The 21,294-nt window shown below is 41.9% G+C and overlaps 1 protein-coding gene across 10 annotated transcripts; it reads right to left on the bottom strand.

Moving 5' to 3' along the window:
- Window positions 1–3,188: 3,188 nt before the first annotated feature.
- On the bottom strand, window positions 3,189–20,886 carry LOC133041074 (trichohyalin-like). Of its 10 annotated transcripts, none has more exons than XM_061121437.1 (16): window positions 20,744–20,886; window positions 14,980–15,064; window positions 14,432–14,619; window positions 12,122–12,170; window positions 10,907–11,065; window positions 10,359–10,552; window positions 8,827–8,911; window positions 8,331–8,486; window positions 7,801–7,959; window positions 7,267–7,454; window positions 6,681–6,729; window positions 6,150–6,308; window positions 5,374–5,532; window positions 4,874–5,023; window positions 4,334–4,521; window positions 3,189–3,403 (listed from the first exon to the last, which is right to left on the bottom strand). In XM_061121437.1, exons 2-16 carry the CDS (start codon window positions 15,023–15,025, stop codon window positions 3,347–3,349), a joined length of 1,986 nt encoding a protein of 661 aa, XP_060977420.1. In that variant the 5' UTR covers window positions 15,026–15,064; window positions 20,744–20,886; the 3' UTR covers window positions 3,189–3,346. The 10 variants fall into 10 exon arrangements, with proteins under 10 accessions (XP_060977420.1, XP_060977421.1, XP_060977422.1 ...); XM_061121438.1 differs by having other exon boundaries at window positions 4,874–5,020; XM_061121439.1 differs by having other exon boundaries at window positions 10,359–10,549.
- Between the last annotated feature and the right edge of the window lie 408 nt (window positions 20,887–21,294).

Genomic DNA, 21,294 nt, shown 5'->3' with positions numbered 1-21,294 from the left:
AGCTGAAGCTCCAATACTTTGACCACCTGATGCGAAGAGGTGACTCATTGGAAAAGACCCTGATGCTGGGAAAGATTGAGAGCAGGAGGAGAAGGGGAGGACAGAGGATGAGATGGTTGGATGGCGTCACCGACTCGATGGACATGTGTTTGGGTGAACTCCAGGAGTTAGTGATGGACAGGGAGGCCTGGCCTGCTGCAGTTCATGGGGTTGCAAGGAGTCAGATATGACTGAGCTACTGAACTGAACTGAACTGAAGGCAATTAGTAGAAAGAATTTCTCCTCTTTGTAGACAAGGAATTCCACTATTATCTGGCATTTATGTGGTGCAGAAGTCCATAATAGAGTGCTATAGTAGGTAAATGTAGATATATCCATGCCCCTCCCTAAGATTTCCCAAGATTATTTAACACCAGAGGAACTTGAAGGACTCTGCCCAATAATTCAGGGATTACTAGATAAGGGACTCCTGGTTCCTACTTCTAGCACATGCAACACTTCCTCTCTGGCTACTAAAAGGTCAAATAAAGGGATACTGGCTATTCCAAGACCTGTTAATATGTTTCCCTTCAAATTTAATAGACCTCTATTAGATATACTATCAAGAGGATAACAGCCAGCACACACTGAGGAACGATATAGTAGGTATCCATACCAAAAAAAAAAAAAAGAAAAAACCACCAAAAAACACAGTCTACACACCAAAATTACTAGATTCATGTAGGTCACACAGGGACACCATCCATGTAAAAATAGTTCTTCAAGAGCACAGTGTGTGTGTGTGTGTGTGTGTGTGTGTGTGTGCACGCGCGCACATGCTTGTGCTCAGTTGTGTCCAACTCTGCAATCCCATGCACTGTAGCCAACCAGGCTCCTCTGTCCACGGGATTTTCCAGGCAAGAATACTGGAGTGGGTTGCCATTTCCTTCTCCAAGGGATCTTCCCAACCCAGGGATTGAACCAGTGTCTCTAGCATCTCTTGCATTGGCAGGTGGCTTCTTTGCCACTAGTGTCATCTGGGAAGCCCACAAGAGCACAATAGATAACAGTTTGTTCTTTGAAGAGAATTCTCTTGATTTTTTTATCAAAATAAAAGAATTCTGATTTTTTAAATTTTCTTGATTCTCTTGACTGCGTCTTCATTTTACTTACATTTTTCTGACTCTTTGAATTTAGGCTTAAGAGCACTGTTACTTCTAGGGAAGTAATTTTTTGAAGGGAAGAGCATTCCCTTCAAAGAACAAACAATGAAACAAACTTCTCTGGTATATCAGATTATGAGTCCAAAAAGGATCAATGAAAATACTGAAGGAATTAAGAAAGGTTATAGATAGAATTGCAAATTACTGTAAAGAGGAACAAGCAACTATAAAGAGGAGTCAACTGAAATTAGAAAACTCATTTGCAGAGATAAAATTGGAGTTAAAGACAACAAATAGCAAACTGGATAATGCAGAAGAATGAATAAGTGCTCTGGAAGACAAAACAACAGAAATCACCCAATCAGAACAGCAAATTGAAAGATAAATTAAGAAAAATGAGGGCAAGCATGAGATAATATAAAGTATCCCAATCGACACATAATAGGGATCTCAGAGGAGAAGAGAAAAGGGGATCAAAAATGTATTTGAAGAAATTATGGCTGAAAACTTCCCAAGCCTAAAAAGGAAACAGATATCCAGGTACAGGAACCACACTTCCCATCAAATAGTTACTTCCCTAGGAGTAACAGTGCTCTTACTCCTAAATTCAAAGAGTCAGAAAAATATAAGTAAAATGAAGAAGCAGAGGGGTCACTACCCAAACAAGATGAACCCAAACAGATCTAGACATGTTACAATTGAATTGGCAAAATATTAAAGAGCATATTCTAAAGGAAGCAAGAGAAAGCAAAGAGTTAATTGCAAGGGCACTCTGGTAAGTCTATCAGCTGATTTCTCTACAGAAATTTCTACAGAAAATTTTCTCTACAGAAATTTGCAGGCCAGAAGGGAGTTGAAAGATATATTCAAAGTCCTGAAAGGGAAAAACTTGCAACCTAGGATACTCTACCCAGTAAAATTACCATTTAGAACAGGAGGAGAGATAATTTCTCAGATAAACAAAAGCTGCAGAAATACTAAACCTATCCTAAAAGAAATATTGAAAGGTCTTCTCTAAATAGAAAAGAAATAAGAATCTATAGGAAAGAGAAAATCACAACAGGAAAGTAAATCACTTAAGTAAATACACAGAGTTTTAAAAATCAAAGAAGTTTCTGTGAAAGTGGTGACAACAAAAATGAACAACAAAATGATAAACATGAAGATATAAAAGAGGACATCAAAATCATAAAAAGTGTATCTTTGAGTTTTATGTCACTTACAAATAAATTCAAGTTTCCACATTTATTTTATAATTATCTGACATTTACTGTTTTTATCAAGATTATTTTTAATGTTTAAATCTAAAGTCAAGCTGGAATATTCTTTGTGCAAGATTTATAAGTGATCTAGTCACTCTCATTCTATATGGCTGTCCAGTAGACTGACAACACTTCATGTACTGTTTATATTTTCTCACTGATCTGAAACAACACTATTCACATAACTTTAACCAGGTATGTTGTTGGTTCTATTTTTAGACTATGTAGCATGCTGTTATTGTCTTCATATTTCTGCCTTCATGGCACATTGTTCTAATGACTGCAGTTCTACAAACTTCATTTATAGAAGAAATTATGGCTGAAAACTTCCCAAACCCTACACCCCTTCTGAATTTTCATGGCTTTTTAATGTGTTTCATCAGCTCAATTTAAAATTTACAGTCAGCTTTTGTGAAATTTTAACTCAAAACACATAAAATTTACAGGTGAAGTAACACAACTGTTTTGTATAAGAAATTAGTCCTTTCCTCTCAAGAAAACAGTATACATATTCATTTGTATAATTATTCATATGTGACTTTCAGAAGCATTACTTAATAAAATTTTTCTTTTTTTCAAGATATCACAAAATTGACCTTCTCTTTGTCTTCTACTCAGTTGCTTCCATTTCCACTTAAATTAACTATCCAGCCACACTAATTCTTTCCTTTGTGGGCCAGGAATTGATGCTCTATAGTAGATGATTTTCCTGTTTTTTACATTAAAACTTTAATGATAAAAGAAAAAGTACATACATAAATAAAAATAATCCAGATCAAAAAAGCACTTGTGAAAACTTTTAATATTACCAGAATTCAAAAGAAACAAACAAAATATCTGAGTAATTTGTGACCACACATGTTTTATCTTCTCCCAAACTGAGACTAAAACAAAAGGCTGTGAAGTATTTTCTTTGTCATTATCTTCCTGTGTCTATGACATTCAGTCCTTTCCAGTGTTTTCCTCATTATCCTTGTCATTATCATTGTTCACTGCAGCCTAAAAATGTATGATGTGTTAGTAAACAGAAACCTTTCCAAAATCTCAATATTTCAAAAACAAGGTTTTCCATTAACAATTTATTTTCTTTTAAAGAGTTCTTTCTTAAAGGATCGCGAGAAGTTATTATGCTCATCAGAAATATCTCCTAGTTTAGGTTTGGATAACTTACTCATACCCATCACTAGGGTTTCCCTACAGTCCTAACCAGGCATGAGGACAATTGTTATAAGACATTTCAGCCACTTTTATGCTATTTGGGTGAGGGCCTTCCTTGTGAATGGCGCAAATTCTCTCCACATCTTAGAAATACTGAGAACTCCTATGCTGATCGAGAAAACTGATATAAATAATTCCAGATGGGAGAAGACAGAACTTCTCCTCTACTGAAGGCTGACTCTGGCAGTTTAAACTCACCTGGAGACAGCTGCAACCAAATTAGGAGCTGGCAGTTGCCCGTATTTCTAAGTCTGTGCATATTTGAACACTTTAGGTTGGCAAGGATCTATATTAAGGTCTTTGGATGTAGTAGCAGTCTGAAAACTGGCAGGAAGCTTAGTAAAGTGAACCAATATCTGCTTCTGAGAATATCCACCTGCCAGCCCTGGGAACCCCACTTAATATTGGCTCCAGGAAAAGTCCAGAGATCAACCAGGAATCCCTCAAAACAGCAGCACAAACCCTGGGAAAATTGTCTATAGTCTATAAATTCTTGAAAGTATCAAGGTCTTCCTGGACTCTTGACAAACTCACTATGAACAGAACTCAAGTGTCCAGACAAACCATTAAAATCCCAGGGTTTCTATGAATCTAAAGCAGTAAAGAATCATGGTGCTTCTCTCTACAACATTGCTTTAATTTTCACCCATCCCTTCCTGAGTTTCCAGGACTCTGCTCCACTGTCACTGCCCAGACCCAGACCAGACTCACCGCCAGCATCTCAATCCTCTCATTCATCTTTCTCAGAAAGTTGTCTCCTTCTCTCACCTCTTCTGTTATTTGGACTCTAAATGCCTTGAAGGCTCTTTCTTGGTATTCAATCTTTTGTTGCAATTCTTTAAGCTTTTGCTCTAAAAGCTTCTTTTCCCTCTCAGCAGCCTTTCTTTTGGCCTGCTTTCCTGCTCCAGGAAAATTATACATAGGGAAGAAAACAACAGTCAGAGGTACAATCCCCAATCCCCAACCCACCACTTTCTCAGTGACCATACTTTCTTGAAAAAAGCAGATAGGCATGTCTGAATTCACCTGTGACCACACATCAAGGGCAGGTGTGAGAGTGTGCTAGGACAGGTGCTGACTAGCTGGTTGGACCCACAACCATAACTGGCCTGTTGTTTTCATAGGTAATAGAGTGTGTTCAGAAAAGGAAAAGAAGGGCCCTCCTTCTGAAAGTTGCTCCAGTCAGAGTTCTCAGAGTAACACTGCAGGAACCTCCCCACCCCACTGTGAAATGAGCTCTCCCCTCAGTACCTGCTAAGGTCTTTTCACTTTCTCTCATCTCCTCTGTCATTTCAGTTAAGACTCTTTCTTGGTCCTCCAAATTTTGCTGCAACTCTTCAACCTGTTTTTCAAGAGACTCGTTTTCCCTCTCAGTGGCCTCTCTTTTGATCTGCTCTTCTGCTTCAGGAGGAGTTTAGAGAAGGAAGGAAACAACAGTCAGACCTGACAGCTACAACCCCCAACCCCCAACCCTCCATATCCTCAGGGACCAAACTGTCCTGAAGAAGCAGATAGGCATTTCCACCTGTGCCTGTGACCACACATCAAGGGCAGATTTGGGAACATGCTAGGGAAGGCCCTAACTGGCTGGATGCACCTACACCCACAACTCTCCTTGGTATTTTCAAATGAAGCAGAGTGTTCACAGAAGGAAAAGAGACTCCTCATTTCAGTAAGTTCTTTCTGTCAGAGTCTCAGAGGACACTGCAGGAATCTCCCCACCCCACTATGAAATGAGCTCTCCCCTGTACCTGCTGAGGCCTTTTCACTTTCTCTCATCTCCTCTGTCATTTCAGTTCTTAATCTCTGGAAGACTCTTTCCTGGTCCTCCAAATTTTGCTGCAATTCTTCAACCTGTTTTTCAAGAGACTCCTTTTCCCTCTCAGTGGCCTCTCTTTTGTTCTGCTCGTCTGCTCCAGGAAGAGTTTAGAGAAGGAAGGAAACAACAGTCAGACCTGACAGCTACAACCCCCCCAAATTCCAACCCTCCATATCCTCAGGGACCAAACTGTCCCAAAGAAGTAGGTAGACATGTCCACATACACCTGTTGCTGCTGCTGCTGCTAAGTCGCTTCATTCATGTCCAACTCTGTGCGACCCACAGACGGCAGCCCACCAGGCTCCTCTGTCCCTGGGATTCTCCGGGCAAGAACACTGGAGTGGGCTGCCATTGCCTTCTCCAAAGCAAGCATGCATGCACGCTAAGTTGCTGCAGTCATGTCCGACTCTGTGCGATCCTTTGGACAGCAGCCCACCAGGCTCCTCTGCCCACAGGATTCTCTAGGCAAGAATACTGAAGTGGGGTTGCCATTTCCTCCTCCACACCACATACACCTAGGATCATGCTAAGAAAGGCCCTGACTGGCAGGCTGGACCTACAACCACAACTCTGTTATTTTAAGATGAAGCAGTATGTGTTCACAGGAAGTGGGGAAGCTCCCTGTTTCAAGAAGTTCCTCCTGTCTGAGTCTCAGGGGGCACTGCAGGAACATCCCCACCCCGCTGTGAAATGAGCCCTCCCCTGTACCTGCTGAGGCTTTCGTTCTTTCATTCAACTCCTCTGTCATTTTGACTCTTAATACTTCGAAGACTCTTTCTTGGTTCTCCATTTTTTGCTGCAATTCTTCAACCTTTTGTGCAAGAGGCTCATTTCCCCTTTCAGTTGCCTCTCTTTTGGCCTGCTCTTCTGCTCCAGGAAGATTTTAGAAAGGGAAGAGAACAACAGTCAACCCTGAGAGGTACAGCCCTCCACTCTGTCAGTGACCAAACTGTCATGTAAAAGGAGATGGACATGTCTAAATACACCTGTGACCACACACAAGGGCAGGGATGGGAATCTTCTAGGAAATGCCCTGACTGAGTGATTGGACCAACAACCACAATTAGCCTTGTTTTTTCAGATGAAGCAGAGTGTATTCCCAGAAGGAGAGCTCCCAGCTTCTGGAATTTCCTCCTGTCAGAGTGTGAGAGGGCACTGCAGAAACCTTCCCACCCCACTGTGAGCTAAGCTCTCCTCTCTACCTGCTAGGTTTCTTTCCTGCATCACAAAGGAGCTCACCTTTCTTCATGTCCTGTTCCTCTAGTTTTTCTGGTAACCTCAGTAAGCGCTGGAGATCAGAAAGAGGCAAAAACATGTCAGGCAAGTCTAACCTGTGCTGAACTTCCACTGAAATATTCTGAGAAATCAACTCCTCTGAGTAACATTCCTATGTTGCTTCACATTTTTCATAGGCTGTATTTTACTGCTTGCAACCCTTCTGGTAACATCCGACCTCAGATAATATGTACAAATTTTCAAATTTTACACCACACTCTTCTTCCAGGAACATTCCATAAAGCACATTCCCCAAGTGAAATCACTGTACATACTTTGGTAAATTTGTATCAATGATATTATACATTTTCAATATTTGAAATTTATGGTTTGTGAATTATAACTCAATAAAACTGTGTAAGAACTTGAAACTTGAAGTTTAACTTAAATTGTTAAAGAATCTTGTTTAAAACTCAGGGCTTCCAATGAATTAGAAGCAGTGAAGAACAATAGTGCTTCTCTCTATGACTTTGTTTTATTTTTCACCCATCCCTTCCTGAGGGTTCAGGCTTTGTTCCAAAGTCACTGCCCAGACCGAGACCAGACATACTTCCAGCATCTGAATCCTCTCATTCATCTTTCTCAGAAGGCCGTCTTTTTCTCTCATCTCCTTTGTGAGTATGACTCTAAATCTCTTGAAGGTTCTTTCTTGGTCCTCCAACTTTTGCTGCAATTCTTTAACCTTTTGCTCAAGAAGCTTCTTTTGCCACATAGCAATCTTCCATTGGACCAGCATTTCTGCTCCCAGAAGATTTTAGAGAGAGAAGAAAACAACAGTCAGCACTGAGAGCTATAAGCCCACAACCAACAACCCTTGCTTTCTGAGCAATCAACCTGTCTGGGCAAAGCAGATGGACATGTCTAAATTCATCTGTGACCACACATGGGGGCAGGTGCGAGAATGAGCTAGGAAAGGGGATGACTGGTTGGATCTCTAACCACAGCTCGCCTTGTTATTTTCAGATGTAGCAAAGTGTGTTCACAGAAGGAGAGGAAGCTCCTATTTCTGGAAGTTCCTCCTGTCAGAGTCATAGAGGGCACTGCAGGAACCTCCACCCTACCATGAGCTGAGTCCACCCTATACCTGCTGATGTCTTTTTTCTTTCTCTTCGCTTCTCTGTCTTTTTGACTCTAAATTCCTCAGAGACCCTTTCTTGGTCCTCCAGCTGTTCCTGCAGCTCTTTAACCTTTTGCTCAAGAAGCTCCTTTTCCCTCTCAGCTGCCTCTCTTTTGGCACGCTCTTCTGTTCCAGGAAGATGTTAGAGAGAGGAGGAAACAACAGTTAGATCTGAGAGTTGTCACCCTTCACACACCACACCCCTCCCCCCACAACTGTCCAATTTCTCAGTGATCAAACTGTCGTGAAAAAGCAGATAGAAATGTCTGGATTCACTAGTGTTCACACACCAAGGGCAGGGTGGGGAATCTCCTAGGAAAATCCCTGACTGTCAGGCTGGACCTACAGCCACAACCAGCATTGTTATTTTCTGATATAACAGAGTATGTTCACACAGGGCAGGAAGCTCCCTGCTTCTGGAAGTCCCTCCCACCAGACTCCTAAAGGGCACTGCAGGAACCTCCCCACCCCATTGTGTGCTGAGCCCATTCGTGTACCTGCTGAAATCTTTTGTCTTTTTCCTATTTCCTCTATCATTTTGCCTCCAAATTCTTCAAAGTCTTTTTTTTGGTCCTCCACCTTTTGATGTATCTCCTTATACTTTTGCTCAAGAAGCTCCTTTTCCCTCTCAGATGGCTCTCCCTCAGGGCATTCTGCTCATCCAAGAAGATTTTAGAGAGGAAAGAAAACAACAGTCAGCCCTGAGAGGTACAACCTCCTCTACCCACTAAACCTTCACTTTCCATTGACCAAACTATTGTGAAAAAAGGAGATGGCCATGGCTATATTCACCTGTGACTACATATCAAGGGCAAGTTTAGGAATGTGCAGATTTGGGAATGACTGGTTGGCTGGACCTAAAACCACAAGCCACCTTATTTTCAGATGAAGCAGAGCATGTTCACAGAAGTTCCAGAAGTTCATCCTGTCAGAGTTCTCAGAGGGCACGGCAGGAACCTCCCCACCCACGGTGAGCAGAGCCCTCCCGTGTACCTGCTAAGATCTTGGCTGCGTCACAAAGGAGCTCATCTGTCTTCTTGCAGCATTCCCCTAGCTCGTCCTTTATCATCCCCAAGATCTGGAGACACAGAGTGGCAGACATGTCATGCTGGTCAAACCTGAACTCCCCGTTGATATATTCTGAGAAAAGAACTATTCTCAATAACATTACCTGGTTGTGTTCAACTGCCTACAAGTTTCCAAAATCCTGCCTACCTCACTAACTCTCCAGCCTCCTCTGCTAGTGTTGCTTCCACCATCCATGAAGGTTCCACTAGTCAGAAAAATGTGCAGTTTTACAAATACAAAACCTTGGTCCCCTTCATATTTTCTGTATGCTGTTTTTCCTGCTTCTGGCTCTTCAGATAACATTCTACCATAGATAATATGTACAAATTTTTCAAAATTTACATCACACACCTTTTCTGGGAAGATTCACTAAACCACCTTCCCTATATGAAATCACTGTACTTTTATGTGCATAAATTTGTATCAATTATAAATGTACATCTAATTAAATATAATTGTACATTTAAATCCCTGAAATTTATGGCTTGTGAATTACATCTCAAAGAAACTGTTTAAATAAACTTGAATCTCTGCATCTCAGAAAAAAAGTGCTGAAATATTGTAAGACATACAAGTAAGTATCTTTATTCCTTGAGTTTCCAGGTGAAATGCAAGGGTTTTTAATATAATGTCTATAGTTCCTCACAGCAGTAGCTTCCTCAGATTCTATCTATAGTGTATGAATAACAGTAATACAACTAAAAGCATAATAAAGATAAAGAAAGCTTTGGTAGGAGAAGCTCTGCAGAGGAGCTTGATTTGCTCTGAATGGAAATGAGTGCACAGTAAAAGTAGCAATCTCAAATTAACTTGTCTTTTCTAAGCATATAAGGAAATTATGCAAGTGTTTAGTCAAGGAAGATATCTGTACTGACGTTGTTTCAGAGGCCAGACAGATGTCCAGAGAAAGTGCTTCAGTTTGGAATAGAATATTATTTTCTATTAGAACTCTTTCAGAGAAATCGGGATCCCCCTACTATGAATAGCGCTAAATCTGTGGCCAATAAGTTAGCCTTTAAGTAGTGAGGGCAATGGGAAGAATCAACTATTAAGAAAAATGACAAAAAAAGAAAAATGACGAGGTACTGCTTCAGTAATTTATCCTGCTTGCATTAAACATACTCAGAATGTCTACTTGTTAAATCTGGCAACCCCATTTAATACTGATTCCATGAGATCAATCAGGAATCTCTCAAAACAGCAGCACAAGGCTTGGAAAAGTTATTTATATTCTACAAATGTTTGGAGATACTAAGGTTCTCCTGGACTCTTCAAAAACTGTGAACTGAACTCAAAAGCCTAGATATAAGCCATTAAAATCTCAGAGCTTCTAGTGAATTGAAAGCAATAAAGGGGAATAGTGCTTCTCTCTGTGACTGTGCTTTAATTTCCACCCACCACTTCCTGAGGTTCCAATACTTTTTCCACAGTCACTGCCCAGACCCATACTAGATTACCTCCAACATCTCACACCTCTCCTTTATCCTTCTCAGAAGGTTTTCTCTTTCTCTCATCTTCTTTGTCGTTTGGAGTCTAACTCCCTTCAAGAAGACACTTTGGTCACCCTCCATCTTTGATTGTGATGCTTTAACCTTTTGTTCAAGAGGTTCCTTTTCCCTCTCAGTTGCCTCTCCTCTGGCCCACTCTTCTGCTTCAGGAAGAATTTAGAGGAGGAAGAAAACAACAGTCAGATCTGAGACCTACACCCTCCAGAACCCAACCCTCCTTTCTCAGTGACCAAACTGTAGAAGAAGCAGGTGGACACATAAAACATTGCAAGTCACTTGTGACCACACATTAAGGGCAGTTTGTGGAGTGTGCTAGGAAAGGCCCTGGCACCCTGGTTGGACCTATATCATCTTACCTTGTTGTTTTCAGATATAGCTTAGAGTGTGTTCAGAGAAGGAGAAGAGGATCCCTGCTTTTGGAAATTCCTCCTGTAGCAGTCTCACAGGGCACTGCAAGAACCTCCCCACCCCCTTGTGAGCAGAACTCTCCCCTGTACCTGCTGAGGTCTTCTCTCTTTCTCTTATCTCCTTTCTCATTCTGGCTCTTAATCTCTCCAAAACTCTCTTTTGGTTCTCCAACTTTCGCTGCAGCTCTTGAACCTTTAACTCAGAAGGGTCTTTTTCCCTCTCACTTGCCTCTCTTTTGATCTGCTCCTCTGTTCAGGAAGATTTTTAGAGAGGAAAGGAAACAACAGTCAACTCTGAGAGCTTCATCCTCTCATCCTCCAAACCTCCACATTCAGTGACCAAACTGTCTGAAAAAAGCAGATGGACATGTTTGAATTCACCTGCGACCACACATAAGGGCAGGTATGAAAACATGCTAGGAAAGGCCATGACTGGCTGGCTAGACCTACAACCACAACTCTCCATGTTATTTCAGATGTAGCAGAGTGAGTTCACAAGAGGTGAGGAAGCTCATCCTTCTGGAAGTTCTCCTGTCAGAGTCTCAGAGGTCACTGCAGGAACCTCCCCTCTCTACTGTGAGGAGAGCCCACCTTCTACCTGCTGAGGTCTTTTCTGAATCATGAAGGAGCTTTCTTTTTTTCAAATTTTAATCAACATTTTGTTATTTTTTTAAAAGCAACTTTTATTAATTAAAATATCATTAGCAGTGGCTCAGTAATAAAGTTAGTTTCTTTAATATAGCTATTTGTCATTTATAGATCCCCAGCTTTTTTTTTTCACTTATTTTTATTAGTTGGAGGCTAATTACTTTACAATATTGTAGTGGTTTTTGTCATACATTGACATGAATCAGCCATGGATTTACATGTGTTCCCCATCCCGACCCCCCCTCCCACCTCCCTCCCCATCCCATCCCTCTGGGTCTTCCCAGTGAACCAGCCCTGAGCCCTTGTCTCTTGCATCCAACCTGGGCTGGTGATCTGTTTCACCCTTGATGGTATACTTGTTTCAATGCTGTTCTCTCAGAACATCCCACCCTCGCCTTCTCCCACAGAGTCCCAAAGTCTGTTCTGTACATCTGTGTGTCTTTTTCTGTTTTGCATATTGGGTTATCGCTACCATCTTTTTAAATTCCATATATATGCATTAGTATAGTGTATTGGTCTTTATCTTTCTGGCTTACTTCAAGAAAATTGCTTTAGAATGTTGTGTTGGTTTCTGCCATACAACATGAATTGGTCATAATTATCTACATACATATGTACATATATCCACTCTTTCTTGAGCCTCTCTCCACTCCTCACCTTTCTTCATGTAGCATTCCTCTTGTTCTTTCTTTATCTTTCTTAAGATCTGCAGACACAAAGGGGTAAAGCCATGTCAGGCAGGTCAAACTTAAACTTCCACTGAAACATTCTGAGAAATGAACTGCTTCAAGCAACACTTCCTGGTTGCTTCTCACTGCCTACAGGTAAATTTTCCAGATCCCACCTACGTGGCTACCCCTGCAGCCTCCTCACCATGTTGCTTCCCCCTCAGCATGCTAGCTTCCACCCATCAGAAGAATGTGCAGTTTTATAAATATGCAAATTTGGGGACTTTTATATTTTTCATATGCTGTTTTTTCTGCTTTTGACTCTTCTGATAACATCCCACCTTGAATAAGATGTACCAGTTTTTCAAAATTTACGTCATATGCCTCTTTCAGGAAGATTTCAGAGAAAACCTTCCCCATGTGAAATCAGTGTACATTCACATGAGTAATTCATATCAATCATGTATTTTTAATAAATGAAATTTATATTAATAGTTTTGTTTATATTGATAGTTTTTAAATTCTCTCTCAATAAAACTGTTTAAGAAAACTTGAATTACTCCATCTGGGAAAATAGTCTCTTTATGGCTACTCAGTTCAGTTCAGTTCAATTCAGTCACTCAGTCGTGTCCGACTCTTTGCGACCCCATGAATCACAGCACGCCCGGCCTCCCTGTCCATCACCAACTCCTGGAGTTTACTCAAACTCATGCCCATCGAGTTGGTGATAAGTGCCAACTCCTTGAGCCATGTTTGCAAGATGTTTAATTTATATTATATAATCTCTACAGGTCCTTGCAGTTGTAGCATCCTGAGATTCTATCTACAGGATACAGTTAACAGTAATACAACTAAAAGCAAAGTAAAGATGAAGAATGATCTGGTAAGAGATCTTCCCAGAGGAACTTGGTTTACTGTGAATATAGAGAATGTACAGAAAAAACAACAAGCTAAAAATAAGCTAGATGTGTTCCAAGTAGATAAGGAAACCTGGGGCATGTTCTGTCAAGGACATCTGAGTGTCTTTGCTCTGCTTCAGAGATCAGACAGTTTTCCAGAAAAAGTACCTGAGTTTGGAACAGGAGGAGATCACTTGGAGTAATATAGTGATTTAGACTCTCTTAAAGGAATCAAGATCCTGCTACTATGATGGTGGTTTAGTCACTAAGTTGTGTCCAACTCTTGCGAACCCATGAAGTGTATAGCCCGCCAGGCTCCCCTGTCCATGGGGTTTCTCAGGCAAGAACACTGGACCGGGTTGATCTTCCCAACCCAGGGATTGAATCCAAGTCTCCGCATTGCAAGCAGATTCTTTACCACTGAGCCATCAGGGTTTGAATAGTAGTAAATCTGTAGCCAATAAGATGGCATTGAGGTAGAGTGGGTGACATGAAGAATCAACTATTAAGACAAATTACATGTACTGCTCCAGTAACATCTCCTCCATCTAGTAGATACACGCAGAATAACCACCTGATAACCCTGGGAATCCCACTTAATACTGACTCCATGAGATCATCCAGGAATCCCTCAAAACAGCGACACAAGCTCTGGGAAAGTTTTTATTTTTAAATTAATTTATTTATTTTAATTGGAGGCTAATTACTTTACAGTATGTGGTGGTTTTTGCCATACACTGACATGAATCAGCCATGGGCATACATGTATCCCCCATCCTGAACTCTCCTCGCATCTCCCTCCCCATCCCATCCCTCAGGGTTGTGCACTGGCTTTGAGCACCCTGTTTCATGCATCGAACTTGGACTAGTGATCTATTTCACATATGGTAATATACATGTTTCAATGCTATTCTCTCAAATCATGGGAAAGTTATTTATAAATGCATGGAGGTTCCAAGGTCCTCCTGGAATCTTCAGAAGCTCACTGTGATAAGAACCCAAATGCTTGGATTTAAGCCATTAAAAGGGCTTCCCTGGTGGTTCAATGGTAAAGAATCTACCTGCCAATGCAGGAGACACAGGTTTGACCCATGGGTTGGGAAGATCCCCTGGAGAAGGAAATGGCAACCCACTCCAGTATTCTATCCTGGAGAATTCCATGCACAGAGGAGCCTGGCAGGATACTGTAGCCTGGAGGCTACAGTCCAGGGGGTTACAAGGAGTCAGACACAATTTAGCAACTAAATAAATAACCATTAAAAACTCAGAGCTTCTAATGAGTCAAAAGCAGTCAAGGACCATGGTGCTTCTCTCTATGACTTTGCTTTAATTTCCACCCATCCCTTCCTGGGGTTTGAGGACTTTTTCTACCATCACTGCCCAGACCCAAACCAAGTTACCTCCAGCATCTCAATCCTCCTGTTCATCCTTCTCAGAAGGTTGTCTCTTTCTCTCATCTCGCCTGTGATTTTGACTCTAAATATCTTGAAGGCTCTTCCTTGGCTCTCTAACATTTGTAGCAGCTCTTCAACCTTTTGCTCAAGAGCATCCTTTTCCCTCTTAGCTGCTTCTCTTTTGTACTGCTCTGCTGCTCCAGGAAGATGTTAGAGAAGGGAGAAAACAAAAGTCAGTCCTAAGAGCTACAACCTCTCATCCCTCAAACCTCCACCTTCTCAGTGACCAAATTGTCTTGAAAAAGCAAATGGACATGTCTGACTTCACCTGTGACTGTACATCAAGGGCAGGTTTTGAAATGTGCTAGGAAAGATTCTGACTGGCTGCCTGGACCTACAACCACAACTTTCTTTGTTATTGTGAGATGAAACAGAGTGTGTTTATAGGAGGAGAAGGTCCCTGCTTCTGGAAGTTCCTCCTGTCAGAGCCTTAGGGGCCACTGCAGCAGAACTGTGAGCAGAACCCCACCCCACTGCAGAACCCTCTCCTGTACCTGCTGAGGTCTTTTCTGTATCATGAAGGATCCCATCTTTATTCATTCAGCTTTCTTCTAATTCTTCTTTTATCTTCTTTTAGCCCTGGAGACAGAAAGGGGCAAAGACATGTCAAGCAGGTCATATCTAGAATTCCATTAAAGTATTCTGGCAAGTGAACTGTTCTGAATAACATTCGCTGGTTGCTTCTAACTGCCTACAAATGCAATTTCCAAGATTCTGCCTACCTCGCTACCCCTGCACCTCCTTGCCAGTGTTGCCTCCCCTCAATTCCACCGAACCACATGCTAGCTTCCACTAGTCAGAAGAATGTGCAGGTTTACAAATAGGTAACTATAAGCCCTTTAATATTTTTCACAATCTTTTTTATGTTTGTGGTTCTTCTGGAGACATCCCACCCTGGATAGTATGTAAAAATATTTCACAATTTACACCCCACACATCTTTCAGGAAGCTTTCTGAAAACACCTTCTCCATGAGAAATCACTGTACATTTACCCTGGTACATATGTTCAGTTCAGTTCGGTCACAGTCATGTCTGACTCTTTGTGAACCCATGGACAACACCATGCCAGACTTCCCTGTCAATCACCAACTCCCAGAGCTTATGCAAACTCATGTCCCATTAAGTCAGTGATGCTACCCAACCAACTCATCCTCTGTCATCCCCTTCTCCTCCCGCCTTCAATCTTTCCCAACATCAGGGTCTTTTCCAATGAGTCAGTTCTTCGTATCAGGTGACCAAAGTATTGGAGTTTCAGCTTCAGCATCAGTCCTTCTAATGAATATTCAGGACTGATTTCCTTTAGGATGGACTAGTTTGATCTCCTTGCAGTCCAAGGGACTCTCAAGAGTCTTCTCCAACACCACAGTTCAAAAGCATCAATTCTCCAGCGCTCAGCTTTCCTTATGGTCCAAACTCACATCTATATGTGACTACTGGAAAAACCATAGCTTCGACTAGACGGACCTTTGTTGGCAAAGTAATGTCTCTGCTTTTTAATACGCTGTCTAGGTTGGTCATAGCTTTTCTTCCAAGGAGCAAGCATCTTTTAATTTCATGGCTGCAGTCACCATCTGCAGTGATTTTCGAGCCCAAGAAAATAAAGTCTCACTGTTTCCATTGTTTCCCCACCCCATCTATTTGCCATGAAGTAATGGGACTGGATGCCATGATCTTAGTTTTCTGAATGTTGAACTTTAAGCCAACTTTTTTACTCTCCTCTTTCACTTTCATCAAGAGGCTTTTTAGTTTTTCTTTGCTTTCTGCCATAAGGATGGTGTCATCTGCATATCTGAGGTTATTCATATTTCTCCCAGCAATCTTGATTCCAGCTTGGGCTTCATCCAGCCCAGCATTTCGCATGATGTACTCTGTATATAAGTTAAATAAGCAGGATGACAATACGCAGCCTTGATGTACTCCTTTCCCAATTTGGTACATATGTATCAACTGTAAATTTTAAATGCATTAAATTTATGGTGTTTGTTTTATATCTCAATAAAACTGTTTAAGGGAACTTGAATTACTCCCACCTCAGAAAAAGAAACTGAAATACTCTAAGACTACTAGTAAGTTTCTAAGTCCCCTGAGCCTTCTGTGTGAAATGTTGGTTTGTATTTTGGTTGCTCACAGTTGTAGCATCCTGAGATTTTTTGTATATTGGTTCATCACAGTTGCAGCATCCTGAGATTCAATATATAGAACATGATTTATAGTATTACCACTAAAAGCAAAGTAAAGAAATATCTGGTAAGGGAATCTTCCCAGAGAAACTTGGATTACAATGAATGAGAGAGAGTACACAGTAAAAGCAACAAGCTCAAAATAACTTAAGTGTGTTTATAATTTTCAGTCAAGGAGGACATCTGAGTTCTCTACTGACTTTGCTTCAGTGGTCAGACGGATTTCCAGGAAAATTGCCTGACTTTGGGAAAGTGTGAGTGTTAGTTGCTCAGTTGTTTCCAACTCTTTGCGATCCCATGGACTGTACACATCCAGGCTCCTCTGTCCATGTCTTGTCAGTATTCCAGGCAAGAATACTGGAGTGGGTTGCCATTCCCTTCTCCAGGAGATCTTCCCAACCCAGGGGTCAAACCCAGGTCTCCTGCATTGCAGGTGGATTCTTTACCATCTGAGCCACCAAGGAAGCCCTGAGCTTGGGAGAGGAGGACATAAATTGGAGTAATATAATCTATTAGAACACTCTTGCTCAAAAGAATCAGAATCTTTCTTCTATGAACAGTAGTAAACCTGTGGACAAAAATGTGGCTTCAAGGTATCAGAGGTAACATGAAGAATCAACCATTAAGACAAATTATCATGTATTGCTTCAATGACTCTGGTTTGTCATATTTGATGGAGTAGTCCATTGTTATTGTTTAGTCACTAAGTTGTGTCCAATTCTCTTGTGACCGCCTGGACTGTAGCCTACCAGGATCCTCTGTCCATGGGATTTTCCAGTCAAGAATACTGGAGTGGGTTGCTATGCACTCCTCCAGGGGATCTTTCTGACCCAGGGCTTTGAACCTGTGTCTCCTACACTGGCAGACGGGTTCTCAGACCACTGAGCAATCAGGGAAGCCTGGAGCACTCCATTACATCTTATCTGTAGGCCATCTTTGACAGTGCCAGGACCATTTTTGTGGAAACCTCCCTCTGCATAGCTGCTCAGTTTCCACACTAGGACAGAGCTTCTCCAAATAAGGAACTGCCCATTGTTGAAGGCATCCAGGAAGGTCACCACAAGCATTCACAGTACTGGATAAGTCAGGAAATTTAGGGGAGCTATGATAAATGATCAATAACTCTGAAACTACAAATCTATAAATTTGTACAAAACTACAAATCTAAATGATTTTTTTTATCACTCATCATATCCATGTAGTATCAACATGAATGTGAGCTAACTCCAGGAGATAGGAGAGGACAGAGGAGCCTGGTGTGCTGCAGTCCATGGGGTCAGAATGAGTCAGACATTACTTAGCGACCAAATAACAAGTAGGAAAATCTTCATAAGCCACATCTCCTGCTACTAAATTAGCTATTTCCTTTCTATTAATCTTTATGGATCTCCAAGTCACGGCATTTTAAAAATGAAAGTATCTTTTTTCAGGTAACATACTTTGGTGTATTCTGGAAGAAGAATTTCCCAGGAAAACATATTAAAAATAAAACAGATCAGTGAAGCCAATGCTGAGGGAGGACCTGGGACTAGGGTGACCTTGGGAACACAATCCATGAAATGTTAAGACACAGATTTCATCCATCTCTTCTGTTTCCTGGTCTTAGTTGTTGAGAATAGCTATAGAATTAGTGATAGGGATAGCAAGTATTCATCAAAATCTGAGATGATTGACAATTCCAGTTTGACATATGACAAATCAATGAAATACAATATCTTTAGAACCATTTATACTATTTAAGAGATTGAAGGAGTTTAGGTTCCAAAAGGGAAACAGTTTTTGTTTCTTTTCTTTTTTAGAAGTCATCAAAATCCTTTGGGCCACACAGTTTAACAATCACCCTCTGTGTAAGGAAATTGAGTCATTGGAAAATTGGTTTTGTTTTTCCAAATAGAAATGTGTATCAACATCAAGAAAAAGATGTGTGTTAAAAAAAAAAGAAAAGAAAAAGATGTGTGTAATAAACCAATAAAAAGTATATCTTAATTAAAAAGTCAGTGAAGAATATCTGATCTTCAGTGAAGTATAACTGTTCAAAAATATCCATGTAAAAAGACTCAGAACTGAAGTCTTCCCTCAGGAGGGTCTGTGCAACCCTTGGACATGTCTACCACAGGACTACATTAAGGAAGAATAAAGCGCTGCTTATTTCCCAGAAGTGTTGAGTTGGTCCTTCCCAATTTTCAGAAAGTATCCAGAAATAAGCAGCCCCCTGGGGTGTCAGAGGCCGCTTGGGCTGGAGCAATGGCTTACAACCAAGGCCAGGAGGCAACATGCTTGTTTCCCAACTTTTAAGGTGTGACTGGGGGTAAAATGAGGCTGCCATGTTTAGGCTGCCTATTTGCTTTGCGTGTATCTTTTTTTTCCTTATTCAATAAATAAAACCAGCCAGAACTGTCTGACTCAAGTATGGCCTTGGTCATGACTCAAAAACAAAAAAGTGCAGGCAGTGAACCTAGTGTGGAGCCCTGTTGAGAAGCAGTGATGAGTCTCTCAATGCATATGCAAGTGAGGAAAGGAGGTCATGGGTGGAGAAAATGTGTCCTTCCCCTAACCCCTCTCCAAAGAACCAGGTGAAGATCCTAATCTCTCCTCTCTCCAGGCAGGGTTCTTTCCACACCATGGGCTGGTGTCCTGGCTATGTGACAGGATATGAGGCTGTCAGCTCCCAGCTACCACTGTGCAAATGGGAAAGCTGAGTTTTCCCAGAACTAAAGCTAGCGTCTGAATCCTACAGTCAAGACCATCAGGCTATATTCTCCCTCAAGTCTCCATTCCTCACATACCATTTTGAATCAGAAATTAAGAGTTCTGATCTCAAGACTAATTTATATGCAAAAGAAACTCGACAGATTAACATTTCTTCTTCACAGCTCTTCAGATCAGTGAGTTCTAGAAAAAGCTCCCAGTTGTTTACCAGTCATCCTTGCTCTCTTTTTTCCTCCCAATTTTCTGTGGCTATTTTATAGAAAGTGTTAGTTGCTCAGTCTTGCCTGACCTGCAGCCCCATGGACTGTAGCCTACCAGGCTCCTCTGTCCCTGGAATTCTCCAAGCAAGAATACTGGAGAGGGTAGCCATTCTTTTCTGCATGGGGATCTTCCCGACTCAGGGAACAAACTCAGGTCTCCTGCATTGCAGGCAGATTCTTTACGTTCTGAGCCATTTTACAGAAGCTGAAAAGAAACTGAGACATGCTTTTCATTCTCACAAAGGGAATAGAACAAGAAACTGAAAATAACGTTTGTGTTTTTGTCTTGCTTTGTTTTTGATAAAGACGACACATTTGGAAAAATAGGCTTAGACCTTATGGTTTATTTTAAGGGAAAGTGTGAGAATGAATTATTTCACATAAATGCAACTCTGCAGAATTTTTGGAATATTACACATGGTTAATATGTAATAAGAATTTTTAAAAATAAACTTGTTTGTTGCTGCTGCTGTTAAGTCGCTTCAGTTGTGTCCGACTCTGTGCGACCCCATAGACGGCAGTCCACCAGGCTCCCCCGTCCCCGTCCCCAGGACTCTCCAGGCAAGAACACTGGAGTGGGTTGTCATTTCCTTCTCCAATGCAGGAAAGTGAAAAGTGAAAGTGAAGTCGCTCAGTCCTGTCCGACTCTTAGCAACCCCATGGACTGCAGCCCACCAGGCTCCTCCGTATGTTGAGGACCTTCTTTTCTGTTTTTCCACTACCCGCAGGGTAGTCAGGGGGTGTCTGATGGGGAGGAGGAGGGGGGAGGGAGCAACCCCACTCAGCTCCGCTTTTAGGAGGCGGAGTTAGTCCCTCAGTCCTATAAAGGACCTCAGCCCCCTTTTCCGAAGGTGAGACGGGGTGGATTCCTCCTCCCAAGCGAGGCTCTTTGCCGCAGCCCGGGACTGAGTTCCCGGGGGAAGCAGCACATCCAGGGACTTGATTCGCAGCCGCACCAGATCCAAAGGAAGACGCAAAGCGGCCCTCACACCCTCCCGCCCAGGCAGCTGGCAGCCTCCCCTCCCGCAGTGTGCGGTCTACGCTAGGGATCCACTGTTGTTAGTTAACAAAAATGTGCTTGGAAGGGGAAGTGTAGGAAGAAACTTACTTGGCGCACCGGGGGTCAAATTCCCAGCTGCCTTGGTTCTTCCCTGGGGCTCCCCTTGAGTCTGGTTCCTCCGGAAACCTGCTCTGCTCTTTAAAAGTAGAAAGGCGAGCAGGTTTTCACAGCCATCTGTTATGGGTGAGGCTTATGAGTAATGAAACCGAAAGGACACATGCAGTATCCTAAGGATAATTGCTACAGGTTTTTTTCTTTCTTAACCGAGGCTAGAGACTCAAAATGTGGCCAAAATCCAGGCAGCTCCCTCCTCCACAGTTGTCTTCGGTGTCCTTACCCCACAGTGGGAACAGAGCAGCCGCCGATGTGATTGTTTCTCAGGGGTAATTTGGGGAAGGCAATAGAGGGGTTTTTGGGTTTTAATTTTTTGCTTTGAATCTTTTTTTTTTCCCCCCTCTCTCTCTCTTTTAAAAGTACCCTTGTTATTAATTGGGCTTCCCTGGCGGCTCAGCTGGTAAAGAATCCGCCTGCAATGCAGGAGACCTGGGTTGGATCCCTGCGTGGGGAAGATCCCTTGGATAAGGGAAAGGCTACCCATT

This window comes from Dama dama, chromosome 20 (genome assembly GCF_033118175.1).
Source record: "Dama dama isolate Ldn47 chromosome 20, ASM3311817v1, whole genome shotgun sequence".
In the NCBI taxonomy this organism is placed as follows: Eukaryota; Metazoa; Chordata; class Mammalia; order Artiodactyla; family Cervidae; genus Dama; species Dama dama.
The sequence above is the reverse complement of the archived record's forward strand: the minus strand, read 5'-3'. Positions and strand labels throughout refer to the sequence as shown.